Source organism: Mugil cephalus, chromosome 14 (genome assembly GCF_022458985.1).
Source record: "Mugil cephalus isolate CIBA_MC_2020 chromosome 14, CIBA_Mcephalus_1.1, whole genome shotgun sequence".
NCBI lineage: Eukaryota > Metazoa > Chordata > Actinopteri > Mugiliformes > Mugilidae > Mugil > Mugil cephalus.
Genome location: NC_061783.1, coordinates 5,966,560 through 5,989,108, shown reverse-complemented (window position 1 = coordinate 5,989,108; position 22,549 = coordinate 5,966,560). Strand labels below are relative to the sequence as shown.

The window sequence follows — 22,549 nt, the reverse complement described above, 5'->3', positions numbered from 1 at the left end:
ATTAGCTACTGAGGCTATGATTTATTAGAATATCACCAGATAGGAAAGTCCTAAAGCTATTTGTACCAATAAGTAGAGATAGTGATGTTTGCTAGACTGTATCATTTATTTTATTGCTAATGTTTACTGTTATATTCACAGGCCTTCTGCGTATTTGGCATGTAGATATTTTTATGGTGGTGAATTTTGACCATAAATACAATCAGCCATTACATTTGTATCAGTCATGTTAGGAAACTGAGGGTTAACGACAGAATTGTCCATTGGGAAGTTTCTTTATGAACTTTTCCATCTAACATCATTTTCTTGTTTTTCTTTCATTTAATCATAAAGAGCAAGTATTTAGTAACCATGGCAACTAACAGTATCTCTGTTTCCCATCATTTCTTTGTCATTTACAGGTTATTTATTCAGTTGTTTGTTTTTGTTTTCTTCCATTTTATACAGATTATTGACAAATTTAGGTATATAAAATATATAAAATATAAATAAATCTAAAACTAAATAAAATAAGGGCCTATAAAATTTTGTCTATAAAACGTTTGCCAAAATTTCTTCGTGAATGATTTTCAAAATTTTCAATCTGATTTTCAAAATCAACTGGACAGCGTCAGGACCTTTGGGCTCCTGCCATCTTCTAATTAATACGACATTACAAAGTACTCTCCAAATTTCTTTGAACTCATTCCCAACAGCTACACAACTGCAAAGGAGCATGTGATGACAACGTACTAACGTCTCCATGATACTTTTGTCTACACTAACAGAAAAGATGCAACACTTCTCTGGTTATAAACAGAAATATACCTCATATATACCCCATAAAATGAAAGACGCTGTGAACATTAGCATCATTCGAATGAAGTGTTACTGGATGTTGAACTCACTGACTCATTTGACCCCATCTCTGCTGTGTCCAAGGACATTCCAGTCAGATACGTTAGAGCTTCCTGTGACCTTTCTTTGAGGCCTGGACTCGGCTCCGCTGTGATAACTTTGAAATCTGCACAGATACTCTCTAAATCGCTTTTGTCGTCGGCGCCTCAGAATGCCCCATCTTTCCACCCTGCCACCAGACTCAGGCTGCCATTTTAAGAAAACGTCTCGGCATGCTAGTGCGCGAGCTGCAGGTCGTAGGACTCGGTGAGGGAAATGGAGGTGGAGATGCCGTCGGTGTGGCCGACGTGTCGGCACAGAGGAGGCTGCACATTCACCCTGTTGTGGCTTCACAGGTCACTGGTCATCAAGTTGAGCGGAGCCCACCGTGTCCTGCCTTTGTTTACTCTTACGAAACAAACAGAATGTTATGACCACTCGTAATAATAGCTCTCTGTCTGACCCTGTAGCTATGAAGAGGCTTATAGACACTGATCGTGGCATAACATTATGACCACCTTCCTAATATTGAGTCTAGTGAATTTAGAGGCCAGGTCAACGCCTTTTGCTGTTTTTCATGTTTTTTTTTTAGTTGATCCTAAAGCGTTTTTGCGTGTGCGTCTGTGTCAGGCTGCATCCTGCTGGGGATGGCTGCTCCCATCAAGGAGTGTCATTGCTATAGGGTGGGGGTGTCTGGTCTGGTTTGTGTTAGTGCTACATGTCTGAGCATCATCCGCATGAATGCCAGGTCCAAACGTTTCCCAGCAGAACAATGAATTGTCACAAGATGGTCGATGTTATTTACCTTTCCTGTCAGTGGTCTTAATGTTGTGGCTGATCGGTGTGTATATCTATATCTCCTTGTGGCTCATGCAAACAAACTGAGCCTCGGGCCTGAATCGGCCGCTGAAAACCAGGATGAAAAATCCATTGTTTGGCACAGCAGCATACTATAGTAACAGTATTTGCACACTTTGAGTTTCCTTTGAAAATAATATTTCGGTTGCCTGGAAGCCAAAACCAACTTCCCCACTCACAAATGTTTTGTGGTAAGAAGTTGGTATGGGGTTCGCTGAGCTGATTACGCTCCAGCAAAGATTTGCCAGGCCAGTTGACAGCGACGCGGTAATCCACGTCATCTGAGAACAGCGGCGTTGATTTTGTTTACAAGGCTCTAATCGGTTGGAGGGCTATCTGTTACTGTTGCATTCAGAGTTTTTTTTTTGTTTTGTTTTGTTTTTCTCTGTTGAAACAGACGCAGTAATGAAATCCAAATGGAGTGTTACACTGGGCTTTTATTTCACTGCAGTTTTGTAGTAAACCTTGTATTTGAGCTTGAGGATTTGTCCATATGGAGCCAATTGTGCAGGTTTTGCATGTATTTGTGTGTTTGTGCTGCATCTCTCAGACAGTCCTTTTAACATCCCGTGGTATCATGGAGTTGAGCTATTCAGAGTAAAAAAAATATTGTTTCCTATTAACGCGCCGAAAAATACCATTAAAGCAATTGCAATAGGGTCTTTTTTGTGACTTGATTCAACTAAGGTTTTTATACCTAACTAAAAGAGCATTAATGAAATTAAAACAAAGCAAATCTTAGAAAATTCCAATGAAACAATTTTGCGTACCGGCTAAATTATCTAACCAGATTAGAGGAAAATATCCTGGAAATGTTTTTTGTCCGATTGGTAAACATTGTCAACAGAATCAGCATGAGGATTCACTGATGCGTATTAAAACCGGGACGTCTGCATCACTCTGAGGCAACTTTAACTGAACCCAAACTGAATTAAAAAAAACTAAAAAAACTAATGAAAATGAAAAAATACTGATCCCAAGTCTTATGTGTGCATCTTCTTTGCCAGTGAACGTTCCTGTCTGTATAAAGGCTTCCTCACACAGACTTTAATGGCATTATAAATATAATTAAAAAAAAAAAAAAAAGAAAAATGACAGTGCAGCTCTAAAGTGCAGCCGCCTCAAATGATGGCGCTGCAGAGACTGTGGAGACAGTCTGTGTTGCGTGGATGCGGTTTTCTTGCTCCTGTGCCTGCTGTTCATGTCTGCAGAGCAGCTGCCTCTAGATGACATCACCCCTCACAGTCTGTCTCTCAGCTGTTCAGCTGAAGGAGACACCAAACGAACGATGTCACTGCGCAATTCGCGACGCATCGTTTTTTTTGTTTCGTTTTTTGTTGTTTTTTTTTGGCGTCGTCCTTCTCTGCGTTCTCCTGTCTGTACTCGCACGGAGATGTTTTTGACATCTTTGTTTAGGTGTGTGAGTTGGATTCAGTCCTGCGTGTCTCGTCTGTCTGTCTGTCTGTCTGTCTGTCTGCCTGCCTGTCTCATCCCCAGACCTTTTAACGAGGTCATTGCAGGGAACAAAAGCAGCTCTGATGAATGCTTTATGACAGTGACCACACTCCAGACTGGAGCTGGAGCTGCAGAACTTTCAAGGCGAAAAATTCAACGTGTACTTTTTTCGTTTTTATATATATATATATATATATATATATATATATATATCTAAAAGTCTCTGTTGGGAATGTAATGTTTTTAGTGTAAAAACTTCCTTTCAGCTTCTCCACCACCCACCGCAGACCTCTGCAGATTTTAGAGAGCATTTGAACGTCTCGGGGGATTAAATCTGCTCACAGTGCAGTTGCATTAATAAGCATTTATAGTCATAAAAAGGCTTATTTCTCTTTGTGCGAACTTGTTGACACATGGTGACCCCTGCAGTGAATATGCACAGTTCTGCCAGTACGAAGGGAACCTCATCCGTTGGGAGCGTTGCACAGGGAAACTTTGATGAATGAACAAATAAAAAAACGAGTCTCTGCCACTCTAAAGTGGAGGATAATCCTCTCACTCTTTGACCTTGACCGATATGCGCAGCCTTCTGTTGTTCCCCTGAGCTCACCCTGAACATCCAGGGCAAGGGTTGACCGACTTATGTGACCTCCTCAGGTAACCCAGGGCGGCCGGGGACATCTGGCACGGGTCATCACGTCAACTGACGGCCCCCGGGTAAAATCTGCGCGAAAGCGCGCTGCAGTGCTACTGTGCCGAGGCGTCTTCGGCAGAGGAGGTGCCGCTCTGCGTTTCCTGTGCGAAGGAAAGACGGTTTAGTGTAGCCGTGCGGTTGTTGCCTAAAACAGAGAGGCCCTCCTGGCGTACCTGGAGACGGGGGGTTAGCTTTCCACGGAGTGTTTGTGCTGCTCAGCACGGGGACATGTTGAATATTCACACGGACTTACCAACCCACCGTGTTATTATAAGAGCGAGGTCAGTAGGGAAATGACGCATGTGACCGGGGTGAGTAGAGATATTTTTAACTGAAAATACATTCAGTTATTACTTAAATACATCGTGGTTTGTGCTCATTTGAAAAAAATAATGTACATGCTTGTTTTTACTTACTGTTAGTGATGCCTCATAGACGATAAAAAATATTCAACATAATGCATTAGTTTTTATTTTCCCAGGACTTTTAATCATATTATATGTTTAATATTAAACATAATGTGAAAGAAACAGAGTCAAACATGAAACAGATTAAATCACAATACTTCCCATTGCATACCTTCATTTATATCTTAATGTAGTATTAAATTCAAACGAAGCATGCATATTTTGACCAAATCAATTAGGCTGCAGCCTTTCAAGCAGCTTTTATTATTCATAAATAAAAACAAATTTAATGCATGTTTTTTTTTTTATCCGTATGACAAAGATTCAGCCGAACATAAAATGTCAATACTTGTTAGATTTGTTTGTTAAAGACAGATCATTTAAACCATAAAACCGTGCGCGTACATGCGGCCGGCACAGACGACAGATTGTTTCGGTATTGACCGACTCTAAACTCCGTCTGATGGACGCTCAGCAGTTCGTCGAAGGCCGTTTAAAAACACTCCAAAATAAGATTAGTCCAAGACCTGGACGTCACCTCATCAAAAAGTTAAACTGGTATCAAGCCCTCTTTGCAAGCAGATTGGCCTCACAGGGCCTGCCTGCTACCAGCTGCTGCACGCTGATCACATCTACTTGTGCCACACTCACACTTATTACATTAATGCACATTAATCCCACGGTAAGCCTGTTCAACTGTACGTCCTGCCAGATTATATCAATTAAACACCAGCTTGTACACTTAGGTTTTGACGTACTATTCATTTCTAGTAAAATGTTGAAATAATATAATGTTGTAATAGTTGTTACTGAGAGTTAAAAACAAAAAGTCATTCAATTGAGTGTAGCGTAGTTAGTGATTATATATGTATATATATTTATGTTATATATATTTATGTTACAACAAGAAAAATATCTGAGCACTCAGTTTTACTATGTTTTATTTTGAAAAATTCCACAGCCCTCTTCCACCAGTTGTAACTACTGTATTACATACGTTTGAATTTATCAATTTTCTACATTCGTATATTGATTTTACATTATTATATTTGTTCTTTCTTCCTTCGGTCCTCATTTAAACTAAACTGTGTTAACTTTGGCACAACCTTACCTCACCTAGGAATCTCTGCACTTGTTGGATACGAGCCTCATGGCTCAAAAACATGTTTTTCCATGCACACCCACCGTGTGTTAGCAGTGTCTGTTTAAAACAAAGGCTTAACTCTTTGACCTTTTCCACTACGCCTGCCTTTAATGAAGTGCTGATTAAGCCCGGGAGCTTGCAAAACAACAATATCAGACTTCGAGTCTTCCATGGAACATTCTGAGACTTTCAAACAATCACCGGGAGGCAAATGTCAGAGAACAGAGACGCGCTGATAGTAACTCTACGAGGAGTCCAGGGCCGTGTTACAGACGAATCACACAAAAACGTAAAGTTAGCTGATCACACAACAGATCATTTGATTTATTTTACAATAGACGAGTCTGATACACTGTACACATATGGAGCACGTCAAGTTAGAAAGTAGTTGATAATATAGTAAATATAGCTTACAGCCAATGCTGTAAATGGTACAGATGAAAACTAATATAACACTACAAAACTAGACTCCACATGAGTTCGGTCAGTACCAGTTGAAGAGAAAAAAGAAGCGCTAAAAATATTTCTAAACTAATTCTTGTTTGTACCTTCGTTATATTGTATGTGACCTGTGGTTGACATGGTAACTCCCTCTGCATCAGCTCAGGTCTCTGTGGAGTCTTTCATTTCTGCAGAGCACAAACTTTCACACAAACTGTTTTTAATTAATTTTATATGACTATTAACCACTTTTATGAATGAGGTGTGTGCTTGCCATGTAGTAAAATCACGTGTTTTATTTGTGATGATGGTTGTACGTATGTGTTGCTGCCCATAGGTTCCGTTCAAGACCATATAAATCCAAATATCTAATACAGGGGTCTTTAATGGTTTTTAGGCAAAGGACCCATAAACTGATGGAGATAAGTAGGGACCCCCTACCTACTAAATGTGTTCTATATTAAACTTGGCCTAGTGCTATTTATAAATATACATTATTATTGTTATCATTTTGCATTCAATATTAAGCTATCACTTATCCTGTAACTAAAATATGTTGGATTCATGTTAATCTGTGTTTAAATAAATTTAAATTTGTAGGGGAAATTGAAAAAAATAAAGAAAAATGTCTAATCAACCAAAGATTTTGTGACCCCACTGCAGTACCTCCGCAGACCCCTAGGGGTTGCAGACCCCTTGTTGAAGACCTATGATTTAATATTTAAACTGCATAGTGGAAATACTACAGGAATCTGCTCATAGTTATGATCTAAAAGGAAATACGAGGTGGATTGACTCTGAAGCTCTGGGTTCAGTAAAGCAGCTTGAGACCGTTTGGATTTCTTTATATAAACTGAACCTTTTTGCGTTCATATTTACATAATAGCAAAGTGTAAGAATATTTCACTGTAGAGGAGCAGTAATGTAAGGTGAGGAGTAGAGTTTAAGATTTGAATCATTGCACACAAAGTAACATGGATATGTCAACATTTAGGTTTGACTTTCCCTGTTAATTTTTTCATACGAGTTTCCCAGATGCGAGACCTCACATAACCTCTGGCTTGGTTACCATCCAATAAAGCGCCACCTAATTGATCTGTCAGACTCATGTCAAGCCTGTTTTTGCAGTAGATTGTTTATTTATTTTAAAGGACACAAAGGCATCACAGTCCTCTGCTCCGCAACTAATGAGATTAAAACGCCGTGGCTCCACACTATGACTTGTCGCTCCGGCACGAGTCAGACAACAAGTTTAAGTGGCTTTGAGTGTCATATTACATCTGCACACATAATCACTTAGTCAGACTTTTAGTCTCATGGTTGCAACCTGCATTACAGGATTAACTGTACCCGTGCTGAACGTCACTCAGACAGACGGGTAGAGATGCACAATACGAGACAAATGGATTCGATTGTTGGATGGATTTATCAGAATTGTAATAAAGACAGAGCAAGTTAAGGCTGTGTGAGGTAAAGGTAACGTAGCTGTAGCTCCTGTCCTACAAAATACAACACACTTTAACATGTGACCTTCCACAAAGTAGAGTACAGTAAATTATTGATTATATGTTTCTCTTGGTTTAAAATTAAGGAAAACACCTAAAATAACCTCAGCAGCAATGACTTAGAAATGTTCTAGTCTTAATGTCCACACCATTCTGAAATTATTAAATGGCTCTGTGGCTAAGCATCATTACGTTAGTGTATGACACAAGGAAAAATGAAAATTGGAGCCAAATCTTGCAGAAATGCAAAAATGAAAAGATACAAATTGTTTCCATTTTTAGGTGAGGTGGCAGCTAACATTGAGTTCTGTGATTAACTATAATAGAACTCAATGTTCACTTTAATTCAGGAAATTTTTATCACTTATCATTTTAAAATAGACAGATACCTTTTGTAAGTTTTTCTTTTCATGTGGAGGTCAAGGCAGCTCTTAGTCATGTATTTAATTCCATATGATCTGCAGATATCTGAGGACAGTCATCCAACCAGAGACAATAAAAATATTACGGAAATTACACTTTATTTACATGAAGCCTTATGCAGAATCAGTTCTTTGTAAAAAAAGTCACTTACTTTGGACATTTGTTTCTACAGGTTTAAGATACATAAATAACTAAAACTAAAACAGCTCTACACTTGTGTTGATGTATAATACATTAAATACTATTAAATTAAATAATTATACTGCTGATAATTTTTTCTGATTTTTCTGTCTATGTCATAACAGCCGAAGTCTGAGTTATTTACTCAGACTCCATCATGTGTCACACAGTCACATGCTTCCAACAGCGAGTAGAGGTCCTAGGTGAGGTGCTAGGTAATCTTAAAACAAAAACACACCCAAAATGTAGATTAAAAAAATGCACTTTTCAAAAAAAAAAAAAAAAATGGGCTGTGATGAGCAGACAGAATCACAGGAGACATGTTTGAATTAGTTTTAATGCAGGGGCAGTAGATATGAGTTCAGTCTTCCTCTGTACATGTGTCTCCTCTTTGTGACTTAATTCATGACGAAAACTTAAATTTTCCATTTTTTTAAGGTTCACGTGTTGACTTAAGGAGATTGGACAATGGAATTTATGTCGTACAATCATAGGCTGGAAATGACTGAAAAATACAAAGTCATTTAATTGTCACCAGTATATATAAATAACACTATAGCACTGATAGCACATTCATACAAAGCACATGATTCAGTCTTTACTGATTTCTGAAATGTTGTCCAGGACCTTAACTGATCCCCTATGACATCTACACCGTCCCAGTCAGGTGCCCTCTTTTGTCTGTGTCTGTTGTATGTTTGATTTTACAGTTAGCCCTTAGCTTCTGTGACAGCAACCTGTCACGGTGAAGTCTGAAGACGCCCCGTTACTTTATTGATAAAGGCATTATGGACCCCAACAGGAAGACGTCCCTGACATAAGGCTTAGCTCATCATTATTGAGCAAGAGGCCTGATCAATATGGCTGAGGATAGCCCGTGTCTTGGATAATGAGTGTATTATCTGAAACGGATCACGCAGTGTGTCTCTCAGTGTGCCACTCGCGTGTACCCCATTCTGGGGAAGCGATATTGATTTTATGCGTTAGTGTTAACAACTGTTGCCGTATAAAGTATTGGATTCACGTATATAATTAATACTGTCAGTGTGTCATAAATGAAGCTCTTATTTTGGTTTCTGTTCAGTTCCCACGTCAATATGTCATCATGTGCTCCATTTTTGTATTATTTTAACATATATACAGCATTGCCTTTGTAACCTCCTCTATAAAATAGTGTTACTTGTTAAATGGTTGACAGGAATAATAAGTCCGTGGTACTGACCTGTTTGCGGACCCTATTTAAAATGTTCTCAGGGTAAATGATGGGTTAAGGCACAAAGGTCAAAGGATCAGGAAAGGTCTGACTGTCAGTACAACTCCTATCTCTCACAAATGATAGGGAAATGCTCTCCAAACCGACTGTTCACAATTTCAAGGTTCCTTGGTAGTTTTCTTCCCTTTAGAAATCTTTCCACTCTGTGGATGTTACGACGCGGAATTCAGACGCAAGGTTTTAATCTGCGACACCGCCACTGTCTGTGATGGAGCGAGGATTTGTGGAGTGTAAGATTAGAGCCCTACGTCGTCATAAATCTGGGCTCCCTAATTCGGCCGGGCGGTGGCGGGTGGGGCAGTTGCTAGGTGTAGTCTGGGCTGTGTGGATATAACGTGGGGCTGTCTACGTAGGGTCAGCATTTTTTTTTTTTTTTAGACCAGGGCTGACTGTTGCGCCAACGTGGGTTGATGCTCAGTTAAGGTTTTCATTTTTCATAGATTTGAGCCAGACTTTTATGGTGGTCCACTGACGCCCTCCGTGATGAACTACTGTATACCAGACATGTACGAGATGCCTTACGCTGGGGTCGGAGGCTACGCTTCGCAGGGCGGTGGGGAGCACTGCATGTACCCAGGCGAACATTTCATGTACCCAGGCGAGGGGCCCGGGTACGGACGCTGTGAACCCCAGCCGCTGCACCACCCGCCCTGCGTGGACCAGGCCTGGCCTCCCAGCCAGCACTACTCGTGCTCGTACACCGCTGGCCCCCCTGTTTTCAAGAGCGAGTTTTGCTGCATGGAGGTTCCTGTTAGTCACTTCCACAATCAGTCTGAGTATTTCCCTGAGATCAAACCAGACTTTTCACACCTGCAGTGGATGCAGGAGGCGCACAGGAAAGGTACGGCGTCCCTATTGTAACCGTCTTTGTGGTTTTGGTGTAAAGTGTGTTTTTAGTGAGTCGAGTCGAAGTTTAAATCGTTTGCGTCAATTGTCTCTTTAAATTGCGCGTGTTCAGTTCAGTTTTTCTGTGTTTATATGCACGGATAGTAAATACATATGAAACCGAGAGATATATTTATTTGGCAGTCGGAGATGACTCCTCGATCGATGAATCAATGATGTCTGGGTTTGTCGAATTAAGTCTGGTCAGCGTAAATCCAAGACTTAAGGCGTCATGCGGTGGCAGGTCAGCGAGCAGGACTCGCTGCATCTGATGAATCTGATCTGAGTGTGTAACCGAGGCGGGCGGGGAGGGCGGGGGTTCCTTATTGATTAATGGTGAGGCAACAGAAGGCTGATGCAACATGAATTATTGCTCCTTTTTTTTTTTTTTTTTTTTTATAAAGATACCCTCCCAAAAAGACATATTGATCGTTTTTTTAACCTCTGGTCCTGGAGCCCGCCGGAGGTCACAGCGCTGAACGCAATAAGCTGAATCCCAAAAATGGACCAGGTGTTTACTCAGTGACTTAACTGGAAGCAGCAGTGGTGTGGGTGTCGATAGACTGGGTGTCGTACTGTGGACGTGTATGAGTTAACTAACTGCATCTAATCTCGCCGGGTTACTTCAACACCAGAATCACACACTTAGCTGATGCAAGTGAACACAAATAGCAGGATGTTTGGTGTGTACACAGTACAGAGGTAGCTATATTTTCTATCTTTCATCTTCTTTCATCTGATTTATTCCTATACTCACAAAAGGAAAAACAATGTGCAATACTATAAAGTATAAAGGGTGGCTAATATTAAGTTGATACAACTTAATCTGTTTTTTTTTTTTTTTGTTTTGATATAACATTAACCACATGTTCCTGTCTCCAGGGTACATACCAAGTTACCTGGACAAGGATGAATTATGTGTAGTGTGCGGGGACAAAGCCACGGGCTACCACTATCGCTGCATTACCTGTGAAGGTTGCAAGGTAACGCAAATGGCACGGCACCAGGTTTGTAGCAGCAGCTCCTTGGGGCCAGCAGCTCTGATCATGTGACCTGCTGCTCTGCTCCGTAGGGGTTCTTCAGGCGGACCATCCAGAAGAACCTCAACCCGACCTACGCTTGTAAGTACGAGGCCAAATGCGTCATCGACAAAGTGACCCGGAACCAGTGCCAGGAATGTCGCTTCAAGAAGTGCATTGCGGTGGGAATGGCAACAGACTGTAAGTTCCATAGGTTAGGGGCATCAGAGTCACATCTTAGTTTGGTTAACTTTACAAATCATTCCATGAACAACCCCGAAATTTCTGAATAACAATAAGTAATCATTTCTGCACATTCAAACCATCTGCTGTTTAGTTCCTGGTCTCATTGTTGTTTGATTAAAGGAGCCCAACTTTTACTGGATGAATTGGGAATAGGTGAATGAAAAATGAATGTCTTCTATGTTATGTTTTTGTCTCATCTTAAATCCACCCTGAGGTCCAGATCGAACCCTCCGGCGGGGCAGTTTTATAAATCTTTATCTTTGATAATCAGTTATTCGATACTTATCCTCTGGTGCTCTCTCGTGATACGCGGAGATGACGTTATCGTTTGTTAACATGCAAGCACTTTGAATACATCTCTGTTGGCTTCGAGAAACTCCCACACTGACATTACAGAGAGAAAACAGTGGGTCTCCAAGTGATTCTAATAGTTGCTAGTTGATGAAGAGCGGCGGAGTGGGTGGTACTTCAGTGGTGGTTTCTATGGATATCTTTTCAGCTTGTTACCGTTGAAATCCTTTGTAACAGAATTAGCAACGTAAGACGGCTCCATTTCAAGGCTGCAGGGAATGTTTGAGAGTATCACTGAATCTGAAGCCTCTTGTGTTCTCGGTATGGTAAAACAGAGCTGGAACAATAAGTTTAGTAGTCCTTTAATTTACAATATTCTTACGGTGCTATGCTTCTAGTGAGTCTCACATGAATAGCATGTAACCCTCGCATGTTTGAACGTTCCTTGTCTGTTGGGTTATTGATCAGAAAGTCCGGGGGTGGAAGCCTCTTTAAAGCCTCTTTTAACCCCCCTCCCTCCTGTTTCCTTTTCCTTCTCATTTTTCTTCCGCTCCAGTGGTGTTGGACGACAGCAAGAGGCTGGCCAAGCGGAAGCTAATCGAGGAGAACCGGGAGCGCCGTCGGAAGGAGGAGCTGCAGAAGACGGTGTGGGACCGACAGGAGCCCACCCAGGAGGAGTGGGACCTCATCCGCATGGTGACTGAGGCCCACATGGCCACGAACGCGCAGGGAAACCACTGGAAGCAGAAGCGGAAATTCCTGGTGAGACACCCCCCTCCTCCCTCCCTCCCTCGCTACCGCGGCCCTCATTGTATCGATTACCTCGCCTCGTCCGAAACCCCACCAACCTCCCACCCACCCACGTCTCCCTCTCACCCCTCTGACACCCCCTCCCACGTTCTGCCCCGTCTTCTCCACCTCCACCACTGTTCCACTGTTCCCTTTGTTAATATGTCCATGTGTTTTTTGTATCTCCTTGACACAGAGTGGGGAGAATTAGCTGGACGATGGAGAAAAGTGTGTTCCTCAGCGCAGCAGCACTAATTTATAATGGAACCTTTTACTCTTTATTTGATGTCTTGCAAAGCTACGATCCTTAATTGCTAATACTAATAACTTGCTTTTTTTCCATGCTGTTTCATTTTTCTCTCTTTCTGTTTGTAGCTTTTGATTTCACACCACCCACACCACCCTGTTTTTGACTAATTTTGCTTCTTTTTTTCTGTTAAGTCAAATTGCTCTGTCCAATGAGTCTGTCAGCTGTTGACTTTTATTTGGGTTTCTATGGTGCGATCAAACAAACACTCATTAAGGCTAGAACTCATAGACGCAGATTTGTGTTGCTGCGTTGCTTTTAGGCTGAAAATTAAGTGTTTTTCTTTAATTTTCTTAATTTTCTAAATAAATATTACCAGTATCAAGTAATGTCCTGTGAGTGTCTGTGTCGACTGTACGGCCCACAGACTGAATCCCACCATAGAAACCCATCTCAGTTTTCTGTCTTCACCTATCTGCACTCTTTCATCTGTCGTCAGTTTTAACTTATTTTTCTTTTAGTTGGCTTGACACGGGTTCTTCATTGAAACTTCACAATTCCTGTTGATTATCCAACAGGTCGAGGAAGCAATGCTTCTTAATGAAATAACATGTAATTTATTCTATACTTCTGACCAGAGTGCAGCGGGGGTGAAGGAAACTAAGGTAAGATCATACAGTCGTACTCTTCATGTCACAGACACATGCAGTTAACTCTACAGTCATTCACACAGTGGGTACATTTGATTTAGACCAGGACATACAGTACACAGTAGTTTCATGTCAGTAGTGATGTGTTCTCATTTACATATTGTACTCTCATAAATAAAATAAAACATATTTTCAGACTCCCACATTATTCATTGACTGATCCCCCCCCCTCATGTCATTCCAGCCTGAGGATAATGGTCAAGCGTCCGTGGCTAATGTGCCCGAAGGAAGCAAAGTGGATATCGAAGCCTTCAGTCAGTTTACAAAAATTATCACCCCTGCCATAACCCGAGTGGTGGACTTTGCCAAAAAACTGCCTATGTTTTGTGAGGTAAATGCACCACTTATTTTATTCACCTTCACAGATGCTGTGATTTCCAGAGACAGAATGTGCACCATTATAAATGTCAAACGTGGCGTTTATGTACAAAATGAATTTATAAGAACAGGAGAGCACTCTACTATTATAGGAAAGCAGTCAGTAGAAAAACAAAATGTTCCTTTACATAATAAAATCTTATTTTCTTAAGTTTGATCTTGTAAAAACTGCTCCATTTTAAGTTAGGACCACATATGTTTGTTGTCCAGAGTGATGTTGTTCACACATATAAATACTTGCTAATGTTGCTAATATAGCCAATTTTGTCCAAGAATCTTAGACCTTATTAACTGCTGAACCCATTGAGAGATGAACCATCTTTTCTCAATAATTCTCAATTATGATTTTAATTATCTAATTTTTTTTATTGCTCTATAATTTGAACTGTATTTAAATCTGTATTTTACATGCCGCTGCTAGATTACTCATACAGTATAACTGCAAGCCATCGCGAGCTAACTTCCAGCGATGCTGATGTTTCCTCCACTCAGCTGCCTTGTGAAGACCAGATCATCCTGTTGAAAGGCTGCTGCATGGAGATCATGTCACTGCGAGCTGCTGTTCGCTATGACCCGGAGAGCGAGACCCTCACACTCAACGGCGAGATGGCGGTAACGCGGGGCCAGCTTAAGAACGGGGGCCTGGGCGTAGTCTCGGACGCGATCTTCGACCTCGGCGTGTCGCTGTCCTCTTTCAACCTGGACGACTCTGAGGTGGCTCTGCTGCAGGCCGTCATCCTGCTTTCATCCGGTAAGCAGGCGCCGTCCCAGCGCTCACCACAGACGGACGCGTCAGCTGATATTTAGTTAGTTAGGTTTATATCGCTGCCACCTGTTCACACGCAATGTTCGCCAGCTTTCTCACTGGCTAGAGCAGCTTTGTAGGGAGGTTTGTTTTTTAAATTTTAGTCACAGATTTTTAGTGACCGGTGAAGAACAAAGCAAAGCCACTAAGATCCATCTATGAAGGTCCTGCTGTTCTTCAGAGGCAGCGTTCTTCCCGTGCTTTGTATTGTCTCGCACAGATTGCGTGAATACTTGGCTTTGACATGAAATCCATACCAAACTACACTTCAATCAATTAATCGCCATAATCATGGTGAGGAGATTGTGTCCTGCTAGCTTGGTTCTGGCGTCGTCACCATTTCTCTGTGTGACACTCTGCATCTCATTGAAGATCAATACCGCTCTGCTGTGTTCCACATGCAGACATGACAAAGGGTTAACCTGCCCATCTGTCCTGTCCTCTGACACGCTGACGGAAGCCACTGGGCTTTAATCACTACTGGTCCTAAAGCACAAATGCCTGGTGATCGTCGAATGATATTTTGTCAGATCTTAAAGTTTGACATTTTGCACCAGAACACATTTTTACCATATTCCACTGACTTTCAGATTATCATGTGCACCCATGTAAACAACACTGTTTCTCGTTTGCAAATATAGATTAGCTTGTATCCAGTGATGGGAACCAATCAATGACATTAATTAAATCAGGACTTTTAATAATCACTGGTTGTCCACAGCATAAGATTATTCTGTTTAACACTGTCATCTAAAGACCAGGCTGTGATGACAATGAAGGTGTTATTGTCGCACTTCATGTGTCCGCTGCATCAAATTTGGTGGAGTTTTATTCACTCATTGTTTAACCTATTGACAGGGACATTTATTTCATTGTAACAAGGAGCTGAACAATCAGCACAAAACTCCAGATTTTGAGAAAATGACTGATACATAGAGTACGATGCTGCTCTGTGTGGAGTGAACATACAGTCAGTAGATACTGAGATCTGAGCCCTCAGTTGCATAGTTTACAAGTCTCCCAGTGAGCCAAGAAATAAAGTCAGCAAAACCAGCCCTAATTATGTGGGACAAGAGACAAAAGTAAGTAGACAAACTGTTGTAGGCGGATGTTCTGGTTCTGCTGTAGAAATATGTTCACAGTTGACAGTTTTGGCAAGTTTCAGACGCATGAGCCAATGTTTTTACCCTTTGTAGGGGAATACTGGGAAATTCTAAATTACAACCTTAGAGTGTTATTACAGGGCACAAACAATAAGTCAGCAAGTCTGTGTTTTGCTGGGTATACGCTCGTATACTACTGAGAAAGGAGCTATTGTTGCTGTAGCGCTGGAATTTTAAGGCGATTGTGAGACGTTGTGCTTTCATGGGCCAGTGCAGGTCAAAATACAGCAAACTGTCCTCAGTCGGAGGTTTCAGAATGCTTGTCCTGTGTTCTAATGTTGTAATAATTTGTGTATTTCCAGACCAGAAGACTTATAGGAAGCAGTTCTCTGGTTGTCCTTGAACACACTGTCTAAAGTTTTACCTGTGGAAATAAATAACGATACCGTTGACGTCTTTCTGTCGTCAGATCGTCCGGGCCTGAGTAGCGTGGAGCGGATCGAGCGCTGCCAAGAGGAGTTCCTCCTGGCCTTTGAACATTACATCAACTACCGCAAACACAAAGTGGCGCATTTCTGGCCCAAGCTGCTAATGAAGGTGACGGACCTGCGGATGATCGGCGCCTGCCACGCCAGCCGATTCCTGCACATGAAAGTGGAGTGTCCCACCGAGCTATTCCCTCCTCTGTTCCTGGAGGTGTTCGAGGACTGACCAATGGATCTTATTGTATGACCGTGTGCGTGCGTGCCTGTGTGTATGTGTGTGTGTGTGTGTGTGTGTGTACTGTATGTATGTATGTGTGTGTGTGTGTGTGTGTGTGTGTGTGTGTGTGTGTGTCAGCGCCTGGGCACCCTGGTGGTCTCAGGGGTGGAACCAGCAGAAGGCCCGTCACAATGAACTTTCTATTAGCACTACTGAGTGTCACTTCATTCCATAGTTTAGGAGTAGCTCTCTGGTCTAGTTTGGAACAGAACCATTCCTTACAGTGCGGGTACAAGTGAATAGCCTTTTGGTTTTTGTTTCTTTTTTCTGGTTTGTTTTGTTGTTATTGTGGATATAACCTCTCACCTCGGATTTTACTATAGGATATTTTTTTTTTGTGTGTGTGTTGATGATTGTACAGTTGGCATAATGGTGATCTTATCAACACTTGTTCATCCATTAGAAACCATGTAAGTGTATTTTTCTTCCTTTATGTTGAAAAACTCAAAATGGCTGCTCACCCGATACACAAAACAAGACATCGTTAGCGATCTGTTTGCCTTTCCCGCCAGCCGCTTGACCCATTTGTCGGTGATAGTGTCTCGTGTCATCCAGCCGGTGAGTGTCTGAACTGTTGAATGCCTCACCACCTTACTGTGACCTGACCCACTGACATCACAGCGCTCTTACGGACAGAAGCTTTTTGAAAGTCTCTCGGTAGCCACACTTAGCGAGGTGAAGTCATAGTGCTGCGTTCCAGAGCTGTCAGAAAAATACGACTTTTCACTGCGGAGAAGCAGCTCGTGTCAGAGGTCCGAGCAAGAAACTTCAGAGAACTTTGTGGGAAATGTTTAAAGCCGCGGATTTTAAACTTTCAGTAAAGAATCAGCATTGGCCTAAGATCGCTACTGTGCAATGCTAGCTGCAAGCATTGCTAAATGTTGTAGACATTAGCTGTTGCAGCATATTTTAGCCCACAGCAGGAAAAAAAAAAAAAGCCCAACCAGTATTTTTAAAAGGACGGAAGACGGTGGTATTCTGAAAAGCACGGGTAGAATTTAGGAGATTCATTGTGGAAGCGTTTGAGCTGGAAGCTAAATAAATGCGTAGAGCATTTAACAGACACCTAAGAACAATCTGTAAAGTAAACTAAGCTAAAATTAGCTTCAATCTGTGATGGAGAACATCAAACCAAACCTCTTTCTGGAGGGTCATTTAATTTCAACTCATTGTTGTGAAGTACTGAGGACATAAAACAGCTTACTAGTGATCTGCACAACACAAGACAACTAGTGGGTTAATAACAGACCACATGTCTATGAGGCACATGCTGTATGTGTATTGATTTTTTTTAAAAAAAAAGAAACTTAATATATGATCATAGATTGATAATATATCAAATATTGTATATTATAATAATATATTCTAACAATCAATTCTATCTTGATCCACTGGTTCAGAGCCACAGTGAAAGGAACGCAGCAGTAGCATTGATGTCAGGAACTAGTCAGGACTAACAGAAGCACATAATGGCACCGATGTCAGGAAACGACAATCACTCCTGTTTTTGTGTAACAATGCCACATGTCGTGCCAAAACCAAGTGACTGATGCCCTCCTCGTTAATTCTTTCTTAGCAATATGAACATGTGACCGACTGTGTTAGGAAGCAGTTTTAGTCCACTATAGCAGCTTTGACCACACAACCAATGAGTTTTAACGTTTCATCCGGGTCACGTTGCCTCACAGCCCCACATCCGATTACCTAGATGATTTTTTTTTGTTTGTTTTGTTGTTGTCTTTTCCCCTGACGTGGGGAGACTGTATGTTTGGAAAAAAAAAAAAAAAAAGTGACGTCATGGTGCTATGGTGGGCTGAGGCGATGGCTGATTTAACTGTATTATTATTTACACATTTGTAATACAGCCCACCACTCTCTTATGATGGCATGCGTATATGCTAACACGCAAACATGCACATATACAGTACATACGGTGTATATGCAGCACATACAGTACACGCGTGTATTTGCATACGCCTGGATAACACGTGGGTCAGACCCCGCCACTGTGATCAGTCAGTGGGATACGGAGGCCAAGTGAACATTGGCAGGCCCTGAGAACAGTATGATTCATCATCAGCACGGTACACTGAGAAAGCTGGTGAGATTGTGAAATCGTAGCGCCCTTTCCTCTCTTTAATTTTTTCCAGAATGTTCTCTTTTTGTTGTTGTTCTGAAAAGCCTCTACACGCTACTGTCCTTTGCAACATCTGCTTTGTATATGTCGCTTTTTCAAGCTTCACACTACTCCTCAAAGACAGCTTGTGTTTTTTGTTTTGTTTTGTCTTGTTTTTTTTTCTCATTTCTGTGAAGTGATGCCTTTTTTTCAAAGCAATAGACTTGCTGCAGTGTTTGAATGACCCGGACCTCACACACACACCTCGCAAACTGTACAGACTCAAATAAATGCACAGACAATCAGAGGGAGACAGTTGGATGGGGGGAAGAAGTGGGCAGGCACCCGGGCTCGGGCGGTCTGAGGCGAAGCGCCGGGCCGTGCTGAGCCAGAGCCATTTGGAAAAGTAACATTGGATACGTTTACATGCACCCTGTTGTCCACAGCCCTGCTGAGGCCATTGTTATGTTAAGTTTTCTGCAGGAGCCTTTAGTGGTAGTGACCATGAGCCTGCCTAGTGCCATTATTTAACAGAGTAGTCCTGGTAGGAAACATTGACTAAACATCAGCGTGATGTCCTGTTCATTGGTCCAGCGTTTACGCTTTTAGGTGAATTGTCTAAATGTTCGTGCGGAAAGAAAATCAAATAAATCTGGTCCTTTGACGCAGCTAGTGCGAGGTTGCATTAACGTAACAAATGTTAAACTGACCCATCGACTCGCTCTTAGACTAATGGCCCTTTTCAGCCACACAGTCCTAGGAACTAAACTCAGGAACTGAACTGGGACCTAATTGAGTCCCTTTGGTGCATTTGTGCTCGCGTTGCCACGGCATCTGAAGAACCACAAAGATTATTACGCGTTACAAAATGAAACCCAGAAAGGCTTTAGAGCTTCTAATGCTATGACACACCATCATCTGTTGCGTGACTGTTTCGATGTTCTACTTCTAAGTGACCACACTGAACCATAAATCCCTCTCAACCTGCTCTCTCTTACCTCTTTTTAAATGTTTAAGACGTTCAGTCTCGTCTCAGGAATTTGGCTGCATGTCATTGTTTATATACCATCAACATTAGAAGAAATTCCCATGATGAGCCCCAGCCCAGTCACGTTGTCTCCACTCTGTTAGCTGTTGGGCCCTAACTTTACTACCTCGGGAGCCGGGACCGTTTAGTGGGCGCAGAGTGTGGCAGGTGATTCGAGTCTGAATCTATGTTCCTGCAGTCGAAATGGGACCAAAAAAAACTGAGTTTTTGTAAATGTTTCTGGGTTCTTGCACTGGTAAAGGGCCAAGATCGGAGTTCAAACTATTGCAAAAAATAAACAGAATCATTTTAAAGCTGCATTAATACATTTTTTTTGTTGGGGTTTATTTTTTTTGGACACTCAGGGGCACAGCAAACTGATGGACAATCCTGACATACATCGTTGAGGCTGGGCCAATAGCGCACCGTCCATTTTTTAAAGCTTATTAACTCAAGTGGTGACTGACATAGAATGATAAACTGAAACATTAAAGCTGCTCCCTCTGACAGGTGGAGGAACTACACAAAGTTTGCATGGCAACATCGTTTTTTGCCCGCTCTTCTTTCAGCGCTCTCCTATGAGGAAAAGCTCGACCAATGATAAGCAATGATAGCCGCCATTGCTGGTTGGTACAGAAAGCACCAATGTGGAAATGTTACCACCACAATGAACTTGTTTGGGAAAGGGCTTGAATTTAACGGTTCATTTATTTGTAAAAAAATCCCACTCTCCAGGATCAAACTGCACAAGTCTAAAGCAGAGCTAGGCAACGATTCTCTGAGGAGACCTGTTTCTCTTAAAGATGTCACCGTCTGTCCTGGCTATGCAAGGCTTTCCTTGGCCACAGTCCCAGTGAAACACCGTGACCTGGTTGAGACAGGACATTATCCAGTTTCCTTGATGTCTTCGTAGTGCTTCTTCTTTTCTGTAGTTTTTCTTTAGCTCTGGCACATCAAGGTTTGTTGCTGTTAGGAGCAGCGGACTAGAGGGTTACCAGAACCAAACGCTCTACTGTTAGGAGTCTAACTAACTGACCTGTCGGACATAATTCAACGTTACTGGTGGTTCGGTGTATGTTCTACCCACACTTTAGTTAGTGGTTTTTAGAAAGGCCTTTCTGTGTGACGTGACTTCTACGTTTCGTTGTTGTTGGAGCAGCATTCTTGTTGCTTTGCTAGGCTGTAGAATTGAATTTGAGTCGTATCCAAAGCCCGACTGCGCAGGCGTCCCTAGGTTCTAACAGGTAGATGTCTATGAGATGGGTCATCCTTCTGGAACAGTGGCAGAGAAGTTTGAAGATCGCATTATAACTGTTTCCCAGGCCAGAACGAAAAAAAAGAGGCTTCCCTCATCTCCAGATACATGGTGGACGAACTTACAATATATTAGAGGCCGATAGATGGTTTCTGAGTTCAGAACACTGGACTTGGTGTAATTGTTGCGACTTGGGGGCACAAAAAGAGGAACCAGTTTACTTTTCCTGGCACATGTGGAGCCAACACAAGCTACAGGTGTCCCTGTCAACGAAACACAACTCTCTCTACAACAAAGATGATGATCACATAAAATTTAAAAAGAAAGATGTTAGTGCAGCTTTAAATTTTGAGAAAATCTTGCGAGCCTGTGATACATATGGTTCCAGTTTTCCGTAGGCTGCCTATGAACACATTACCCACAGCCCCATGGCTTCGTACGCAGAGCTGCCGGTGCATGTAAACATAGTCAATGCTACATCTGCTGATTCAGAACATGTTTACCGATGAGGTGCCAGTACGTTGTTGTCTCTCCCATGAGTTGTTACGTTAAGGTTTCTCAGTTACAAACTAATAACAATTGCACAATAGAAAGGCTATTTTACAGTACAAAGGAGAAAGGATGTATATTTTCAGACTGCAGATTTTTTTACAGATGTTGTTAGCACAATAGAAACATGATATTGTTTTTTTGCATAGTGTTAAAAATACAGTATCTACAGCTCTCAAATCCATTTCCACATCTCTAAAATAAATAAATAAATGAATAAATAAATAAAGATAGACATAAGGGTCACAAACACACAGAGACCAGTGCAGCGTTAGTTTTACAGTACTTAAAAACTCAACTGCAACAGTAGCTGGGCCTCACCGTCAGAACCAGACCGCACGGCTACACATCAGCACTTCTAGATGCAACCTCTTGGTCAAAGTGTAACCATAATCAGAGAGAAAGTCATCCACCGTCAACACAGAGTTCTCTCCTTGTGTGTTTGAGTGTCTCCTTGTCCAACTCATCCGTTCAACATGTACTGGAAAAACCATCCCAGAGAGAAAGGGAGTGAGGTGACGTGTACGTAGGTGTTGGAGCGAATCTGTGACAGCAAGAGCAGAGCACGGCACGATTCTCTGCGAAAAGACTTTTTTACCGGACACCCTGTCCAGTAATCCATCGTCCAGCTCTGGACGGTGCTTTGAGAAAACATTGAGCACGGAGGACTTCCAGAGGAGGAGATCATTGGTGCTCATGATGGACACTGATTGCAGCTAATGTGAATTGGCTCTTAAGAATAAAGATGGTTTTGAGAGAATTTGGTTTTGTGCTTCATTTTGTGCCCACTTTGGTGTAATTAACACTTAATGAATTAAACAGCAGGTTGTTGTTTTATTTTCTTCTTTGTGTGTGTGTGTGTCATCTTTACAGCCACCGTCTACAACACCATCATCTGACCAATGACCATCAACCATCAATGTTCCTCTACCACTCCACACTTTTTATTTTGGATGAAGCACAGGCGCACATGAGAATCCAAACACCCATATAAGACTTTCATTTGCTTACTTTTCCTCTGCTTTCAATAAGATGCAGTTATATATTTTAATTGAGAAACTAGCTTCTCATTTTAACCTACCAGAGCAGATTTTACTTTCGGATTTTAGCC

At 41.7% G+C, this 22,549-nt stretch overlaps 1 protein-coding gene across 7 annotated transcripts in view; it reads left to right on the top strand.

Annotated features, from left to right (window-relative positions):
* Positions 1–22,198, top strand: part of thrb (thyroid hormone receptor beta) — a 103,785-nt gene extending 81,587 nt beyond the window's left edge. For 6 of the 7 annotated variants that reach the window (XM_047604508.1, XM_047604507.1, XM_047604506.1 and 3 more), the window contains 7 exons: positions 11,024–11,124; positions 11,214–11,361; positions 12,254–12,459; positions 13,312–13,398; positions 13,628–13,774; positions 14,314–14,572; positions 16,199–22,198. In XM_047604508.1, the coding sequence (XP_047460464.1) occupies positions 11,024–11,124; positions 11,214–11,361; positions 12,254–12,459; positions 13,312–13,398; positions 13,628–13,774; positions 14,314–14,572; positions 16,199–16,440 (1,190 nt within the window). In that variant the 3' untranslated portion in view covers positions 16,441–22,198. The remainder of the gene's footprint in view (positions 1–11,023; positions 11,125–11,213; positions 11,362–12,253; positions 12,460–13,311; positions 13,399–13,627; positions 13,775–14,313; positions 14,573–16,198) is intronic. The other variant, XM_047604509.1, reaches the window with a different exon arrangement.
* Positions 22,199–22,549: the final 351 nt, after the last annotated feature.